This window comes from Pelecanus crispus, chromosome 2 (genome assembly GCF_030463565.1).
Source record: "Pelecanus crispus isolate bPelCri1 chromosome 2, bPelCri1.pri, whole genome shotgun sequence".
Lineage (NCBI taxonomy): Eukaryota > Metazoa > Chordata > Aves > Pelecaniformes > Pelecanidae > Pelecanus > Pelecanus crispus.
The window spans coordinates 134,593,248-134,613,042 of record NC_134644.1 but is presented as its reverse complement, the minus strand read 5'-3'; the positions used below and the strand labels follow the sequence as shown (position 1 = coordinate 134,613,042).

The following is a 19,795-nucleotide window of genomic DNA, read 5'->3' as shown; positions in this document are numbered from 1 at the left end:
TCTACACCAAAGGGCTCTTGTAATGAAGCTGTGCCAGTATGGCTAAGACTGCAGCCTGCAATTTAGAAAAAAACTAAGCAATATATATCACTACAATATCTGCATGTTCCAGGGTCTTTATTATATGATCTTTATAGCCAATATAATGTTGCAAGTCCTCATGAGTTTTTCTAGAGCCTATGCACATTTCCTTTTGGCCATTTCTGAAATCAAGGTCAGAAGCAGCCACAAGAGATCATCTGCCTCAAGACAGAATCAACTGTACAAGCAATACATTCTTGATCAAACACGCCTGTAACAGAACTCCTAATCCCTGAGAAATTTATTGGTTTTGTGAAAAAATAAAGATGGAGCAGTGCTTAACCCATATAATATATATACTTTGCAAGCAAAAATAATTCCTGAATGAGGCAGGACCGGGGAAAATGTGCACCGTCCAAACCAGAATTATAACCCTTTCTCCAGGAAATTCAGTGAGAATATTCTCCTATTTTGAAAAAGGACGACAGCCAAGCCAAAGCTTTCTTCACCTGCCTAAGTGGAAAAGTGCACCTGTATCTGAAAACACCGTTAAAGCTGTTCAAGTTTTGCCTTCTTGATATTCCCATTGCCCCAGTTCTTACCACTCCTTGAGATACGAACCGAAACAACGTGTATTTCAAAAATCTTGCCTTACATTTTTGGAAAAGTGTCCATTTATGATGGTTTCTCACTTTCTACCAATATTTTAGCATGATGCTATGGAATGCATTGGTTCCAGCCCTGAGCTACAGGCTTGACTCACAGCTCTTCCTTTCTCCTGAAAGGTGAAGAACACAGAAATAATATGCCTCTCCTGACACCTCTGGAAAGGTCTTTAGGCAACAGTTCCAGGCACAGGTAACTTTCTACCGTGTCAAGTAAGAGTGCTAAATGCAAAGAATTCTGTTAATGCAATGTTATGATTGAGATTTTCAATAAACCACAGTCAGGGTAGCCTAAATTTTGCCTCTGGCAGCATTTCTAATAAAGTGCATTTAAGTGTCTGAAAAAAAAAGAAAACACAAAAGAAAAACACAAAAAGCATTGCAGAAAACTATGTGCAGGGCTGACTCCAAAACCTGAAATCAGTGAAATCTGTTCCACTGGTTTCCGATAGGTTTTAGGTCACACCCTTAGTTTTCTGAAGTGGTTTGTTTTTTTTTTTTTTCTTTAATACTAATATTCAAAGCAAAACATTGAAGTATGAGGAAACGGCAGTTTCTCCTTCCCATCCCCCCATAGGTTCCCATTATGAATCCATGGTTTTGCTACAGAATCTTGACTCACAGAGTGCAAATTCTCTAAATTAATCAAGGGGGGCTGTTACAAACGCTGAGGCCTCTGAGACCTCTTCAATGTGTCCTGGAGGGATTGCGGGGTGCAAAGAGAATAGGTAGAAATGACAGAAAGAACTGATAAATAGCTAAATCATGTCACTGTGGATGCCAGCAATAGGCTAGATGTTTATAAAGTTGTAACTGTCAAATCCTTCATACTTTCTTCTTTACTTCCATAATAAAAAACATGTAATAAATACAAAAATTACAATAGAAAGGCCGAAGTGGGAACATCCATAATTACAGACTTGCAATAAAATCAGTGTTGCAGCTTGTCGCTAATCTTGGCTAATCATATTCAAACACACCTCACTCCCAATTGTACATAATTTCTTAACGGTATATAAAGACAAGTCTATTAAAAAATACTGGGTAACTGAGTTACTCTGGTCTCAAGTCCATCCCATGCCTCTTAATCCTGTGTAACAGCCAAGCACCATAAATGGGTCTTGCCTTGAAAGGTGTGCAATGGTCAACTGAACAACAAGATGCACTTGTCCACAAGCAGAATCATTAATCACAGCTGCTTCACAAACACACACACAAAGGGAAATGATGGTGAACATACCTGTTTCTGTTGGCCGCACCTTCAACTGCCTTACCATCACCTCTCCGTGCTCCTTCAAAGGAGACATAAAAACATGTTCTGGAAAGGTCAGAAGTTACAGGACTATTCTGATTCCCCCCTGTAACAACAGCCTTCTATTAAAAACTGTGAGGGTCCTGCTGCATTTAGGATCTTTACACTTTCCAAAATAGGACAAGGATGAAGGAGGCAGAGTGGGCAGAGAGACAAACCCCCTAATGTAGATAGTGGTATGGGAAACTCTAAAACATACACATTATATTATATACATTAATTGTCAAAGCAATTTTTTCAAATACGCGAACGATGCTTACCATCAAGTATTCAACTGCCATCTCTTAAAACTGATATTCAGCAAGTATAAATGACCATAACTTGGCTTATGTTAATGGATTTACAGAGGCTAGAGAGCCAGAGAAAGTGAGTTTTGAATTATGTTATGATAGAAAAAGCAAGTGATAATGATCTCAGTTGTATCATCACCACACACTTTGTTGCTCATAAACAGACAAGCGTAACGTAACCAAACTTTTCCCAAGGAAAATCTATCTTTGTGCTATGAAAAAGCATGAATGCTTTAATCTCAAGGCCAACTTTTCTGAGAATCTGAAAACACCAGACAAGAAAGGCTTATAAATGATGAATGGTGATCATGTGCTTAAGACATGAGCCTGGGAGTCATGAGTTTGGGTTTTTTCCCTGGCTTTATCCCAACTTCCTTATGGCCTCAAGCAAGGTCTACTAGCAGCAATGGCAGTAAAAGGCTACAAATCCACTTTTGAGCATAGCTGTGGGAAAGAGTTCAGAGATCCCAAAAGATTAAAAATAACCTGCAAAGAGGACAGAAAAAAACATATCAACTAAGTAGGAAGGGTTATTGGTAGAATTCAATGTCTGTGTTAGGCTTATGACTGGTAAGGTAAGAATGAAACTAGAAATTAACAGAGCAAAAGTGGTGCATTTAAAATTAGGCCTACATCAGCTAAATAATAAGGGGAAAGTTTATTCCACCAACAGTTCTTGTGTAGAGTTTTAGAAAACAGAACTCCAGAAATCAAAATTGCAAGAGATTTGCAGGGGAACTCTGGAAAGCATGATGCAATTTCCAACCCATTTCTGAGAATCTGCCCCTCTCTGCTGAGCTTCAGCCACAGGGGAACAAAGGCAAAACCACTCCAGATGAACCTGGCCATCAGCAGCAGGATATTAATGCAGCACTCCTGAGATTGTGCTGGTGTACTTCTCCTCTGTCATGATACTCCTCTTCATTCTTACCTTTCACCTAATCCTAAAACCACATTACAACAGCATTATGGATTAAGATGGCCCATTCCATTCTGCTGCCCAAGAATTACCAACCCAAGAGAGAAACCTGACTGGGATGAACAAATCAGGTGCTCATCAAAGCAATAAGCTTGAATCCAACAAAGCAGTAACTGGTGGACCCAGTCTGCTCCCCCGATGTATCTCTTTGCAATGGCTGCTTCACATCCTGAGTGTGTCAAAGAACAAGTGTCCTCGCATTTTGCTAACTTTCCTCTTTTTATGCCAGTTGACCTCAAACAGGATAAGTAACTGTTATTACTATTACTTTGATCGATGCAAAAATCTAAATGAGGGTGGTTGACAGGTCACTGACCCAGCTCCCATGTTCAGGTGACTGTCCTGATTGTACCCCAGACCCACACACAAAGGCCCTGTTACCTTCCCCCACGAGAAAGGAATGAAACATGCAGTCCAAAAAGGAACATAGAGTGCACATACACCAGCTACATCTCTGAGCTGGTCAATGGGTGGCCGTGACCCCAGCCTACACTACAGAATCTGACCTTAGTTTTGACTTAGTCTGAGAAAACTTAGGTTTCTTTGCTCACAGGAAGTTTATAACAGGCTCAAAGAAATGTATCTGGTGTAACCATTCAGTTTCAATATACTTAGAATTTGTTTCTTACTCTTTTGGGTTTTTCCTCTTATTCTTTTTTTTTCTTCCCTCTTCTGCATACTAATCAATAACTTTCCAGTCTCTGATTTGGCTGGTTTAATCATCCTAATAGGTGATCTAGCAGATGGAAATCACTGGAGTCCAAACTTTGTTTAAAGTTGTTCAGTGACAACATCATCTCACACCTTTGGCTCTCTGGTAGCAATTCCTCAATCAGAATTAACATGAAATACCTCAATGTCAGTAGCTGAAAAACTCAGATAACAACATCTCTTTAGAGAATCAGTATCTAACAGTATTAATCTTACTGAGGTGCATATCTTTTCCAGAGTGGGTCTGACTGCTTTGTCTATAATCCAGCCTGTCCAGATAGAGGCCAGCTTCTCTTCAGAAGCCTTGTGGATGTATGAGCACTGTACTGCCTGAGCTACAATATTCTCCGCAGGCTCATTAACCAAGGCACCACACCATGCTAACTCCACAGTTCCCAGATGCAAACTGGCTTGCCTCTGGCCATCTCAAAGCAGAATGGACATGCGACTGTCTCCACTGACTCGTGTAAGCAAACACAACGTTAATCCTCTAACTTAAGAGTTCTCTGAATTCTGTATACATGCCAAAGAATAACTGGTTATGATAAGAGGAGAAAGTCTCACCTTGCCAGCCAGACAGTATTTATAATGTAAAACTGTAATTGCATAGAGATACGCACTCAAATAGCACAAAGGAAATATTTTATAAAAACTGTATATGAGGCTTAAAGACATCATTATATAATAAAATGGCCTCAAAATCTGAGATATTTTCTTGCTTATCCAGAAATCAGCATATATTAACTTCTGACGTTTGAAAAGCCTTTGTTCCCAACTAACAAAATGAGAGCAGAACAGACCTTGAAAGCATCTTAAAGTAATGGAAGATTTAATAAGAAAATGGATAATAAGATACTTTTAGTCTAGCAAAAAATATGAGCATATTAATAATAGATGACCAGCACTACTCAGCATGATGTAGGGAACTGTGAAATGTTACAAAGCTAAGTCTCGTGCTAGTGAAATGCTGGCTGGTAACAGTGACAGAGTCAGTATGTGTGAAAGAAATCTTCCCTTGAGGATGTCCGATGAGTATATTCTCAACCACAACACTTTTCAGACTAGAAGAGGGTACTCATTTTTGCAGGCTTCCTAATGGTTCAATGACTTCATCTAATGGCACCCTCTAATAGTGCCTGCACTTACTGAGCCCAGTCAGTGGCACAGCTGCCTCAGTTACAGCTCGATCCCTCTGGGTAGTGATGCCTGACTGGAAGGACACGAGCATCTGTAACTCCTGCTGTTCTCGGTGGGAGCTGAGGTTACTCACTCCTGTAGAGTAGGTGCTCAACACTTAGCACAGTCAGACTGGTATGCCTCTGATAGTTTATGGTCTTTAAAGCCACAGAGATCACCCCTTAAACACCAGCATAACTTATTGCTTTGTTTTCAGAGGAAGAGAATTAAATGTGAATAGGCTGCCTTGGAGATTACTCTTCTGGCTAGATAGCTGGGATTCACTGTTGGATGTGCTTTTGTCATTCAGAGAAAAAGGTACATGCAAAAATGGAGGTTTGTCTCCCAAGAGATTAGATTTTTTCTTCCTATTGCAGTGAATATGTTGTAATTTCTTAGCCAATTCCACTTACCGAAAATTTAACTGAACAAATGGGTTGACAAAGGTAACATACCAAGAAAACAAAGAACTCACAGTTCTTTCAGTACAAATTAAACAGTGCTTCTATCTATCAGCAGAAAAAACCAAAACTCTTCCCTGACTCAAAATTGTCCCTTCTCTGTACACAGATGGTCAGTTCCAGCACTTTGGGGATACTTGTTTATTTTCCCAGTCTCTGGAACACCCTTAAGAGACTGACCCCTGTCTTCTCCAAGAGCCTGCGTCCAGAGGTGACAACATGAGGGGGAATCCCCAACTACGCATGCAGTCAGTGCAGGTGTAGATATTTGCAAGTCTCATTCTGCAGGAGAGCTAATTGTGTTAGGATCAACTCAAATCTGTCAACACCTGAAAATAATCTTTCCAAAAAGGAATCCATAGTTACTACATTCCTCCTCAAACAGAAAGAGATTTTTGTCTTTGCAATGAATTTTAGCACATCTAAACCATTTGCAAACAGTACGCAATTAAAAAGAAATGTGTTCTCCAAATTATGAGCCCACACAAATACAGAGAACTTACCTACCGAAATGTTAATATGCTCATAGTCATTTGTGGCCAATATAAAAAAGGAATTATGGTAACTGTATGCAGAAACATGAAGAAGCACCAAGTAGAAAAACGGCCTGAACTAGGACTCCAGAGACTTCCTGTAGGGTGTAAAGCAAAACATTTGCATGCTTCCTTTTCTGACTCCATTACCTGTTTTGGTTTGTAAGCACTTGAGGCAAGGTGTATCTCAAATACACATCCTAGTCCAGAGCCAACCTCAGCTGCAATGTGTTTCAAACGATCTTCCAAAGTGTAAACCCAGCACCAGATTTGGGGCATTAATTACTTCAGCTTCTCAACAGATGAATAAGCAGAGTGAAACCCCAGCAGTATTGGAACACTCCAGCGTGTCTGGCACGTGCGCTAACTACAGTTCAGCCTAGAAATCTAACTATAGCCTAGAAATCTCACAAAAAACTAAGAGATTCACATGGCCAAGTATTCCACAGGTCAGATAGCCCAAAGGAACGAAATACGTAAGAAAGCTATGTAACAAATAATTAAATTATTACCTGTACAAGGAAAAGGCCAGAATCTCTTGCTCAGTGAGATCTCAGATGAACCTTGACACTCTTTTGGCCACAAGGCTCTGCAGAAACAGTTCTTCAGCTTTCAGTGCAAATAAGTTATCACATGCTGGCTGACGCTGAAACCTGGAACCTTTCATGAATACAAAAATGCAATGAAACTACTTGACATCAGTTTCTCCCCCACTCTTTCTCAATGATCCAGGCTTGTTAAATGTGACCAAAAGAGGTTACTGGTAGTATTGCTCTCCAGCCATCATGCAATACACCTCTTAAAAACACAGGGTGCTTTTCAGGGTGGATACAGGTTTAGTACCTGTCCCACAACAGAACAAGCAACAAGGTGCATGTACCGACGTGATGGGACTCAGTAACATCCTGGTGTGGCTGCTCCACACTGCAGTTAAGGACACTGCGTCAGGCACCCCACATTACTGCTGTGCACAGGCTACATTTTAAGTCATCAGTACATTCAACTGATTAAAGATTAACAGATGTAACTGGTTACAGTTAAAAATGTAAACACACTTATCTTCATGATGTCTACTTAACTCATGAAAAAAATACGTATTAGCAAAATGAAGGCCCTCATCACTTAATCCAATTTAAATAAACTTTGGCACTTCGTGGTTACTTCTGGCACAACTCAGTCAGCTTTGGCTTTCATCAAACCACTATGACTGAATTATACATTAGTAATACAACTTAAAGCCATTCATGGCATCTAATACACTTCAATATACTTAAACTCATTTGTGACCTTTGAATGAAGTTTGGATTTAGGCTTCTGTCATTCATATGTCTAATTTGTCATTGTAAATTCAGACTTGGAAGCACTTTTTTGATTCAACTCCATTCCAACACTCCTGTTGCAAGTCCTCCAACAGCATTACAGTAAATGACACTACTAGTTCATTTATGAGGTATCACTCATTCACATTGCCTTCTTTTCTCAACTAACTAGACATTTTTATAATGCTGTGCAACCAACACGATGTGAAGAACCACAAGTAACTGTGGCTTAGACTAAAAGAAATCTTACTCATGTTGTATAGGTGCAAATCAATCAGATAACAACCATGTACTTGATGTTCCTACAAGTGAAGAGAAATGGACCACAGTACCATAAATGCATTTCTGCATGCCTTTGCTTTTCCTTAGTAATGCTGGAAGAGAAGTTTGAGAAATACACATGTAGATCCTTAAGACTGGAGATTCATCCTTGGTTTTGAAAGTGCTCTGCTAAACAGCATTAATTATTCTGTCTCTTTTACCTGAGGAATTGTCTGTCATTTGTAACTGCAAACACATTTGCCATTTCTTCCAGTTCTCTAGAATGATGCACTATTTTTAGCCACAGGTTATGGGAGAACTCAACCACAGAAGTGAAGGATATTTTCACAGGATGGGGAGAATCTTAAACCTGATGTTCACTGAGCCCATTTACAGCCACAAGTAAATTTTAACACTCTTGACTGGTTTGGGGTTGGGGGGAACAGGGTCTGAATCCTACTTTGATAAAACAGATGCAGATCAGAACTTGGAACTTGTTCTGAAAGAGCTGGGAGAGTTGGGAACAAATCATCTCGCTCAAGAAAAAAAAAGAGGAATGGGAGAATGGAAATAGTGTATCATTTCACAGCTAGGCATTGGAGCCAAGAATTTCCTGTTGAAGAGAACAGAAACAGTTTATCAGAAGAAGGATGAGGCTGAGCACCAATCTGCGACTTTCATCAACATGAGAATTAACTGGAAACAGTGGGAATTTGTGAAAATATCTTCCCAATCTGGGCATCTTTAAGGCTTCCTGAATGCACATGTTAGCGGGTACACTAAAACAGGCATCTTACAAATGTACAGCTGGCTGACTATAGACTGATTAAAGAATCTTCACTAGCTCAGGGGATCTCCATGAGGAGACCGTCTCTCTTCAGTTTTCTGAGTAGCTCCATCTGCGTCAGAGGGCAGAGAGGCTTTAGAGGTTTCTATGATGTAAATTATTCAATCTGTAGGAGCAGTGAGGTTTCTGTTCCAGTTAAAATCTAAACACACTTACTTGATGATGTCTACTTAATTCATGAAAAAAATACGTATTAGAGAAATGAAACACTCTGCTCACTCTGCAATAGAAAGATACAGCAAGCTTTTAGGAGGAAAAAAAACCAAATAGCTCACAAGCAGAGGTAGAACTATGTATTTTTGTGATGTTATTCCTGCATTATAATGCACTATGGTTTCCAGCTTTAGAATTCTTCAGCTTTTTATTCTTTGATTGTGGAGACTAAACTTCTGAAAGGATTTTTCTCTGTGCACTCCATTTTAACAGAATCCCATTTCCAAAATGCATTTAGACTTATTATGAGCTCTTTTCAATCCATCTAAAAATCTGCATTTAATTGTTTGGTTTTGTTTTTTTTTTTCTTTTGTACGGATGCACAAGGCTGATAAGGATTTACGTGTCTATTCATTTCTACTGTGGCTTGTGCTCAGCTTCAGCTGCACGCTTCTAAGCTCCAGAAGCACTTTTCCCACATGAGGTTCCGGGAACTGCCGACAGGGCAGCGAAGCTGCAGCATTCCCAGAACAGCACAGAGTATTCAAGGCTCAACCAAAGACAGAAACTGAAGTTGGATGAGAAATACTGCCATTCATTCCAATCTCCCTAGAAAATATCATCATAATACGGGTTTGCTTCCTTGGCTCTTTTTATTCAAAAGGTCTGACACTAACACAGTAACTTTACAATAGAATAGTGAGAAACTGACTTATCAGCAGCGGCATGTTAGAAAAGATAGATAAAAATTTTTTTCTGAAAATCTTGTTTTCAGTGAAACCTTGGACAGGAATTCCTCCCACACACAGAACCAACTTTCATCTGTCTGCTGAAGAGGGCTTCCATGTCCCACTTTCTTTACACTCATTTAAGTGTGCCTTTCTACACTTTTCATCCCATGCTCCCACATAATCTCCCTCACTATAAAAGCATTTCAGGATCTTTCTGCTCATGGTTCATCTCCTAATTATTATTCTTGCTTTGCTTTATCTGTAGCCTTTTTGGTATGTATCAAAACCCTCCTTAGGAAAGTTCCATTTGGCTCATTGTCAAACATGCTCTTAATATATATTTATACTTGTTCTCAGCCAAAACTTCTGTACTGATGAAATAAAAAACCTTTCTCTCAACCCCCTTTGGAGAGATCTGTGGAAGAACCAACTGTGATTATTTCAGAAAGTCACTCACAACATAAATAATTGTTTTACAGTTATCTTTCTTTTGCATTTCCTAAAATTTTCAATTTTACTACTTCGTGATGTTAATTTCTGTAAGGGATATTTGTCTGGCAGAAACTGGTTTTTGGATTAAGTAGAAAACTTTTCTTTTTCCTTTCGTTTTACTATGCTGGTATTCAATAGGTGGAAGGGGTTCACTGCTGCTTTTGCTTGAACCTATCATTATAAAGAGTCTATATGTAAAAGAATGACTTTCAGCAACTTTAATGAGAGCTAGAGGGCATTCAGCAACTCATAAGAACAAGTCCCAAATCACCACAGCATTAAAAAATCCATCTGAGCTGAGATTACATGCAATGTATGGGTGTGTTTGAAGAAAGACAAGATGATAAGGAAGTATAGTAAAAAGTAAAAAGACTAGAATAAAATCTTTTACTACCTTTTTATTACCAGGGTCTTAAGCACTCTGTATGTTCCTGAGATCAGAGAACAGTGATTAAATCCAGCTTACCACTGTCTTTTACAGACCTACCAAAGGCACAGATCCGTAGCAAGACTACAAAGATTTCACTGGTCACATAAGGGGGGAAAAAAAAAAGCCCATGACATACTAAAACACGTCATAGCGCTGCTGGCACTGCTCTGTCAAGGAATTGCAGGTCTCACTAAGTGTAGCAGTCTATGATCTGAAACCTGCTGGCATACCCTTTAGGAAGGTATGCATTAACTACTCTTGATAGATGAGGAGAAAACTGTTTCATCTTAGACAAATCCGAGCTGCTTCAAGATTCAAAGTGAGATATTTTCCATTTGCTATTGCCCAAATTCTATTTTCAAGGCAAAATGTACTAAATAAAAAGAAGTAAGAAATGTTCTTCTTTTTGACCAATGAAAAAGATGACATTTACACAAAATCAATGCAATTAACATTATTTTTCATTTTGATTTAATGTGACTCATAAAGCTTACAAATGCCTCCCTATGCTGACATCCCTAGCAAAGATACTGTGTCTGCTATGAGCAAAGGCAGTGCAAACTTCATTATGCTGTCCTGCTAGCACCCCTGAAAAGATGACCTGAAGAAAACGTTGGCAAAAAAGATCACTTTGGTCTCCACAGTACCATGGCCACCAACCTTGACTCTCCTAGTGTAACATAAAAGGCAGAAATTAGGGCTAATATGGAGATGATATTTTTATATTGATGCTATATCAAGACCGCTAACATTTCATATAAACCATAATGACATTTGCCCTCATCTAACTTACAGTGAATTTCAAAATGTGACCTAGAGGTGAAAAACTGTATCATATTATCAGTCTCTTGAACCACACAGCCACTTATTACTACTGCTTTGCATTACTCATCTAGAACCAAAAATGTGTAGTTCACTTCCCCATACAGATAGAAGTAACAGTCTCCTTGCCCCAAAATGACTGCTTGGCAATTAATTACAGGACTGAATGAGTAAAATATATTTTCCTTCAATACTAATTAGTTCAAAAGATGTGACATACTACATTGTATCACAGAATTATTGTTTCTGAAATAATAAATGACAAGGCCATCACAGGTACTTCTCATTTAATTTAACACTGAAGTTTGATACCAAGAGATACAACTGAATACTAGGGTTGTTACTGCCATATCAAGCCTATTTCCACAGTATTATGCCCACAACAAATTAAGAAACTAATTATTTCAAAACAACGCAAATTACTCTGTATTTTTGTCTTGGTTTCAGCTGGGATAGAGTTAATTTTCTTCCTAGCAGCAGGCATAGTGCTGTGTTTTGGATTTAGAATGAGAAGAATGTTGATAACACACTGATGGTTTAGTTGTTGCTAAGTACTGCTTATGCTACTCAAGGACTTTTCAGCTTCCCATGCTCTGCCAGGTGCACAAGAAACTGGGAGGGGGCACAGCCAGGACAGTTGACCCAAACTGACCAAAGGGCTATTCCATACCATACGATGTCATGCTCAGTATAGAAACTGGGGGGGGCGTGGCTCGGGGGCAGTAATCGCTGCTTGGGAACTAGCTGGGTATTGGTCGGCGGGTGGTGAGCAATTGCATTGTGCATCACTTGCTTTGTATATTATTATTATTACTATCACTACTATATTGTTATTATCATCATTACTATTTTACTTTATTTCAATTATTAAACTGTTATCTCAACCCAGGAGTGTTTCTCACTCTTACTCCTCCGATTCTCTCCCCCATCCCATCAGGGTAGGGGAGTGAGCGAGCGGCTACATGGTGCTTAGTTGCTGGCTGGGGCTAAGCCACGACAATTTTAGATATCCTCCTCACAGAGAATTGAAGGCCCTTATTCCTTATGCTCTGGTAAGATCATATAATCACGGGATAACCTAAGTTGAAGGGAATCTCTGGAGGTCATCTGGTAAAATCTTTACTCATAGCAGGACCAAATTCAACATCAGATACACTTCAGTTAGATCAGGTTGTTCAGAGCTATGTTCATCTGGATTTTAAATTTATTCAAGGACAGAGTTTCCACAACTTCTCTGGAAATTATGATCCAATGTATGACCGCTCTCACTGTGAGATTTTTCTTTTTTTCCCCCTAATATTTAATCACAATTTCCCCCTTGCTGCATCCTGGGTCTACTGCCTCTTTTCACTGAGTACATCCAAGAACAGACCATCTTACCAATATCTGTATTGAATGTGTGAATTGATTCCAGTCCCATTCAAGCAAAGTACAAAACCTCCACTTGCTTTTCTTGTGCAATATCAGGGCCAATGATCTGTGCAACTGGTTTGACTCTCTTTCCTAAATTCATTTTTTTATGTGGAAAATTAATTTGGATATCATAGAGGAGCCAAAATGCAACACCTTTACCTGAAAAATTAAAGAACTGTCATTTTATTACTTATTTGTCAACTTACCAGATTGGCCCCAAAACTAGAAGGATCCACTTTATACCTATAAGATGCATGCAACATACATACAGATTGAAAACATGACCTATGATTACCTAGTTGTACAAGTTTTTATTTCAGATCCAAACCTCACAAAATCAGCAAGATTTAAACACCACCTAATAACTGCAAGCGCAGTCAATCCCATATGATCTCTAAAAATAAACCTATTGTGTGTTCGTCCTTCTCTCTAAATTGGAGAGATATGGGTTTGATGGGTGGACTGTTCGATGGATAAGGAATTGGCTGGATGGTCGCATCCAGAGGGTCGTGGTCAATGGCTCGATGTCCACATGGAGACCGGTGACAAGTGGAGGCCCTCGGGGGTCCGTACTGGGACCGGTGCTATTTAACATCTTCATCAATGACACAGACAGTGGGATCGAGTGCACCCTCAGCAAGTTTGCAGATAACACCAAGCTGAGTGGTGCAGTTGACACACCAGGAGGACGAGATGTCATCCAGAGGGACCTGGACAAGCTGGAGAGGTGGGCCTCTGTGAACCTCATGAGGTTCAACAAGGCCAAGTGCAAGGTCCTGCACCTGGGACGGGGCAACCTCCGGTATCAGTACAGGTTGGGGGATGAAGAGATTGAGAGCAGCCTTCCGGAGAAGGACTTGGGGGTACTGGTAGATGAAAAGCTGGACATGAGCCGGCAATGTGCGCTCGCAGCCCAGAAAGCCAACCATATCCTGGGCTGCATCAAAAGCAGCGTGGCCAGCAGGTCGAGGGAGGTGATTCTGCCCCTCTGCTCTGCTCTGGTGAGACCTCACCTGGAGTGCTGCGTCCAGCTCTGGAGCCCTCAGCACAAGAAGGACATGGACCTGCTGGAGCGGGTCCAGAGGAGGGCCACCAAAATGATCGGAGGGCTGGAACACCTCTCCTACGAGGCCAGGCTGAGAGAGTTGGGATTGTTCAGCCTGGAGAAGAGAAGGCTGCGAGGAGACCTTATTGCGGCCTTTCAGTACTTACAGGGGGCCTACAGGAAAGATGCGGGCAATCTTTTTAGCAAGGCCTGTTGTGACAGGACAAGGAATAACAGATTTAAACTAAAGAAGAATAGGTTTAGACATTAGAAAGAAGTTTTTTACAATGAGGGTGGTGAAGCACTGGAACAGGTTGCCCAGAGGGGTAGTGGAGGCCCCATCCCTGGCAACATTCCAGGTCAGGTTGGACGGGGCTCTGAGCAACCTGATCTGGTTAAAGCTGTCCCTGCTCACTGCAGGGGGGTTGGGCTGGATGACCTTTAAAGGTCCCTTCCAACCCAAAGGATTCTATGATTCTATGATTCAAGGTCTTCAAGTCCTACCCAAATTCCATTTGGATCCAACAATACCATCCTTCTGAATTTCAATGATTTCCAAAAATGCAATCTTTGTTTCCTAGTCCCCAGAATTGTGTCTTGGCAAAATGTAGCTTATCTTGAAACAGAAGCAGATCAGCAGCATATTCCAATGTTCTTAAACTAATTATTTCCAAAACCCACTGATCTTATACACAGGAAGGATAGCTATATAATTCCCAATTTTCAGTGAATTAATTGACATTATTGTCATTAAAATCTTAACTCTTTCACTTCACCACTGTAAAAATATTCATTAGATATTTGTATGACAATTGACCGTCACAGAGCAGCAAGGAATTGTAGAAAAATAGCCTGCTGTGATGAACAGAGCCTAAAACTAAGCAAGTCCTGCATGGCTTCTTTAAGAAATTCACCCAGTTCAGAAATTTCAGAGAGCTCTGAAAGTTCAGGGTTCCTCAAGTTTTGAATTCCCAACTTTAGATCACTGAACTAAAAGAAGTATTACGTGCTGCTTTGGCAGGAGGGGATTTCACTACTGAGGCCGAATTTCTGGTGCATGGAGTGGTTAAACACTACAGTGCTGATGCACTGGGAATGTGTGTTTTACTTAACAGGTATCTCCCAACAATTTTGTAAAATAAACCAAAAACACAAAATGAAAAACACTTATTGCTAGTTGTTACTCTTTTGTCCCCAGTGGGAGAGATCCTAAAAATTATATAGTGTCATACATTTTTTGGATTGCAAAGATTTAACTCAAGTAGTTCTACTGGATGCAGTGTATTACTTCCAATCTTAACATTAAATGCAATTACACACCCATACAACAAGCGTATCAGCCTCTTTAGGCACAGCCACCAGCAAAGGTTACACGTTTTGGGGATGTCATTTGAGTTATTGGAGCAAAACACCGTTCCCACGTCAGCTGCCTCAACAGAAAGGGCAACATCCTGCAACCAGCACATTGTTCGGGGCTAAAATCCCAAGCCTGCTCCACCCCTGCTAGTACAATAGGCACCCCCTCATACTTCCTCTTCCTTTATCAGTGGACAGATGCTTCATCTCCAGATCAATGGGCCAGTGATTCTTTTACCAACATAAAAAGATGCAGCAATTTACCAGTTCAAAGATTTTACTTTCTCACATTTATCAAATCCACTGAATCCCTGACCTGTTAATTGAATAACTGTTACCTGTCACTTCTAACACACAAGCACCGAGAGCCAAAATCATAAATTAGAGTTTCCAGCTTTATAAAGCATTTTAAAATGCGATTAAAATCTATGCATGGCATATATCACTTCCCCACATAACTGCTGAAATTGCACTATGTACAGTAACAAATGATGAAATGTTATCATTCAGTCTAATGGATATAGTCTCATCTCCAAGTGTAAGGATTTACATACATCAGTATAATTAATGTTAATGGCAACCACAAACAAAAATCTTCTGAATATTGAGAGGAATTAGTCTGTTAAAATGACCAACTCCACTCCCCAAACAATCGCTAGTCAAAACATTAATACTCAAAAGCTGTGCTTCCACTGGAATCATTTTCCAGTGTGGTCTGCTGACAAATTATTTGGAAAGTAACAGGTTAAATAGGAACAGCCTATTTTACACTAACTATACTGGATAAAACATACACTTCTAAATCAAGACCTACACAATAACACAGTGCAGGAAAGTCCAAGGATAAACGCATGAAATGAGATTGTCAAAGCAATGAAGGGGACTTAGCCATGCTCTTTCCATTAATCTTCCCTTCACTGCTTTGAAAATCCCATTCACGATCCCCGTTATTTAGAGATCTTTGTGTTTGTGTATCTGTATACTTCTAGGTACCAAAACCTGCCACTTACTGTAAATGTCGAAACAAAATTATCCTGCAATGGTAGTTTCTCAGAAACACATTTTCAAATCAGCATGAAGGTTTCCACTGTGTGACACATATTAACATCAATTGGATTCACACAGCTAAATCTCCCTGCAATTCATTGTCAATTTACCCCTTCCAGAATTTAGTATTTTTTGAATTTGTTTTATTTTCCAAATATTTTCATGTTGTGGTATTTTATGTCATGGTGGCTACACTAGCACAGGAACCATCTCTCGCAGCTGCTTTAATTTTCTAGTACAGACAAGGCCAACAGCCGAGACTTCTAGAATTACGGCTGCAATCCAAAGGATTCATATATCCTTATGATATATTCTCCTGATGTATACATAGCTCCTAATAGTCTTAACGACAGATTTATGCACAAAAAGATACACATACACTTCTGAGTTCTTAGCTTGACAACTTTGGAAATGGCATATGACAATGCTTCAGTCAGGAAGAGCAGAATGGTGAAAGATCATGGAGGAGCAGAGCATGATATTGTTCTCCTTACACAAAATTCCCTTGGCTTTAAGAAGCAGAATCCACCTGCAGAGGTTCAAGGAAACCATGCAGCTAAGTTCTTCCTGACCTGGTGCCACCTAACCCCCCACCCCTCCCATCTCAGTGATTATTTCCAGAATCCTGCATTACACATAATGATATGGATTCACATTTAATAATGACATTGACATTAAGTGATAGAAGACTAACTACAGACTATCCTTGGGATTACTGAATTCAAAGTTAAAATGTGTTTATTACAAAATGTAAAAGCCGTCAGTCAGAAATAAACATTTTCATGGATAAAAACATAACTGAAAACTGGTATTCTTGTCATTTTTATGTCAAAATCCTCCAACTGACAAAGCACTGAAAATTACAAACAAATCTTCTTGAAGTTAATACACTTAACGTATTATCATTAGAGAAAGGGTATTTTATCAGCTGTCATGCAGTAACTGTTGTTCTCTTCACCTTGTAATTCTTCATCCCAGCAACACAGAAACATGCTACCGAGGCAAAAGTTAGAGAAGACGAGAGTTTTAAGGAATCAAGAAACTGTGCTTTGAGGCCACTAAACACTGAATCTTTCTTTAGAACAAGAACCAAATCTTTGGTATGAACATGTTTCTGGGAATTTGGCTCTTTTACTTCCCATCTTATACCAAAGAGAATCTACATAGTACATGTATGCTATAAAAAGTGTTGCCAGCTGTGTTTTATAAGATCTTTCTTTCTCAGGCGATACCTAAAGGTTGATATTAAGGTTAAGCCTGAACTGTTCCCAGGCCCTTTCCTGACATGACCAGAAAATGACTGAGGTGAACAACTTCCTTTTTTAAAAATACTTGCCCATCTGCCTCTTTTTCTAAAGTTTTTCCTCAAGTCGTATAAATCATCTGTACTTCCAAAATGCTACAAATTAGCATTGTGTGCTTTGGGTTTTGTAACATTTCATCTAAATGTTGTCCGCAGTCAATAATACCTCTTTCACCCCTCCAGAAATGGATGCAAGGTAAAATAAACCTTGCTTAATGACAGTAATGCCCAGGGATGCAGTTTTGTTGTGCATGCTAAATACTCTTGACCTCTGAGATGTTAGAAAAAGATTTAAAACCGCCTGTGGCAACAACTTCTACAGACATAAACTGAACACTACCACCACTGAGATCACGGAAAGTATCTGAGCTTCAAGTTCATGTCTACTAGATTACTTCTTGGATCTAAAACACGACTTTTGTTTTTAAATTAAGATAAACTAAAGTGAAAGCATTTTGCCATACAGACATTTAGCAGTGCTTGAAAGATGTGACATGACAGTGGAACATTACTATAAAACAGGTAAGTACAGTAGAAAAAACTATGCATTAAAAGCCATTTTTTAAAGTTGTTATATCACCTGATAGGTCTTTTATCAAATATGAATCTTTTTCTGAAAGACTTTATATGCATTTCTCTGCAGATTATGGTGGCTATTCACACTTCACTTCAATTTTTAGAGCCTGCAAGTAATTCTACAGAATAGTAAATACAGTTATTATAACCTTCATAACTGGCGGACAGATATATCTGAAGAAAAAGTGCTTGTTTCCCCTCCCGCATGCACTGAAGTAAATCAGGAGTGATCCTGCTGCAGTTGATAGGACAGTATCTGCAAAACCGATGCAAAAAAAAGAAAGAAAAAAAAAGGGGCAAAAACGTATAAACAAAGCTTTCCTCACACTAAAAGTACAAATCGCATGTCTTCTCTGCTTTTTGGCAAGGTTGTGCCACTGAAGTACTTATGCCCCATTTAGCTCCATCACACTGAAGCACATCTGAACAAGGTCCAGACTCGCACTGGAAACAATGGGGGTACACCAGTTTACGCAGGCTGAGAATCTGGCATAAAGCCTTGAAAATGAATGAGGATCTTCAGATGAAGTTATCGCACGTATTGCATTTAAGTGTATTACTCCTGAAACAGAAGCGATTTCAAAGTGCTGTAACAGAAAACTCGAAAGATTAGCAAAGGATTAGGGGGGAAAAAAAAAAACCCAACTAAATGCATCCCACTTCTTTACAGACACACACAGAAGGAACAGCACTCATCTTAAGAAAGATCATGTGGCAAAATGATGACTCTGAGTCACTAGAAAGGAGAAAAATCTTTTAAAATACTCTTGGGACCGAGGACTACTGTTAAAGGAAGAGCATTATTCTATCATCCGGCTAACGAGCCAGAGGAAGGATTGTTATTGTTTGGCGGTGTTTTGTCTCGACAACTCTTTTCTCTGAAACAAATATGCCAACTTCGGTAAACAAAGAGGAGAAGATGCACCGTTCTGTCGTTTCAATTGCGCACCGAGGAATGCTGAATCGGGGGGAAGGAACCCCAAGAGAAGTCACAGGAGAGGGCCGGCACATTCCGCTCTTACAAAGGTTAAGAAAAGCAGAAAAAGGGAAGAGGCGGCGGTGACGGCGTTCCTCCCGCACGCCTGCCCGCCGCGCTGCCTCGGGAGGCGGCTGCAGCCCCGGGCCGCCGCCCGCCCCGCCGCCACCCCGGGCAGCGGCTGCCGGCCGAGCGGGGGCACCGGCCCCCGCTTTCCTCCCCTCGGCGTCTCCTTTCGGGGGACAGCCCCTGCCCGCACCAGCGCGGGAGCCGCTCTCCCTCAGGCGGGGGGCGCTGACAGCCGCCCGCCTTCAGGCGCCGCGGCAGCCGCCTCCCCCCGCCCCCGCCCCGGCCCCGGGGCCGCTCTCGCCCCACGCCGCCGCCGCCTCCTCGCGTCGCACCGCAAAACTTAGGGGCCGCGGCTCGGGGCTCGGAGCGGGCGGGCCGTCGGGGCGGCGGGAGCGGGGCCGGCCGCTCGCACACGGCGCGGACAGCTCCGCGGCCGGGCCGGCGCCGCTGCCTGCCCCCGGCGGCCGCGCCCGGGGAGAGCGCCCGTCCCTTCCCGCCCCCCGCGAAGCCCGAGCGCGTCCCGGGGCGGGCACTCACCAGCTGCAGCGAGCAGAGGAAGATCAGCGTGCAGCGCCCCGTGCAGCAGCCCATGGTGGCGGCCGGCCGCGCCGCGCCGCGCCGCCGGGGGAGCCGCCGCTTCTCCGCCGCTTCCCTCCCGCGCTGAGGCGGCGCCGGAGGCGAAGCGGGGGGCTCACCGCATCCGGACGGAGCGGCCGGGCGTGTGTCTGTCTGTGTCTGTGTGTGTCCCGCCTTTCGCTGCTCCCCCTCCTTTGTTGAAGGGGCTTCTCCTCGGCGGCGGGGAGGTCG

General features: G+C 41.3%; 1 protein-coding gene across 1 annotated transcript in view; it reads right to left on the bottom strand.

Moving 5' to 3' along the window:
- The window catches only part of NKAIN3 (sodium/potassium transporting ATPase interacting 3), a 350,797-nt gene extending 331,218 nt beyond the window's left edge, over positions 1-19,579 (bottom strand). The window contains exon 1 of the mRNA XM_075705606.1: positions 19,526-19,579. Within this exon, the coding sequence (XP_075561721.1) occupies positions 19,526-19,579 (54 nt within the window). The remainder of the gene's footprint in view (positions 1-19,525) is intronic.
- Between the last annotated feature and the right edge of the window lie 216 nt (positions 19,580-19,795).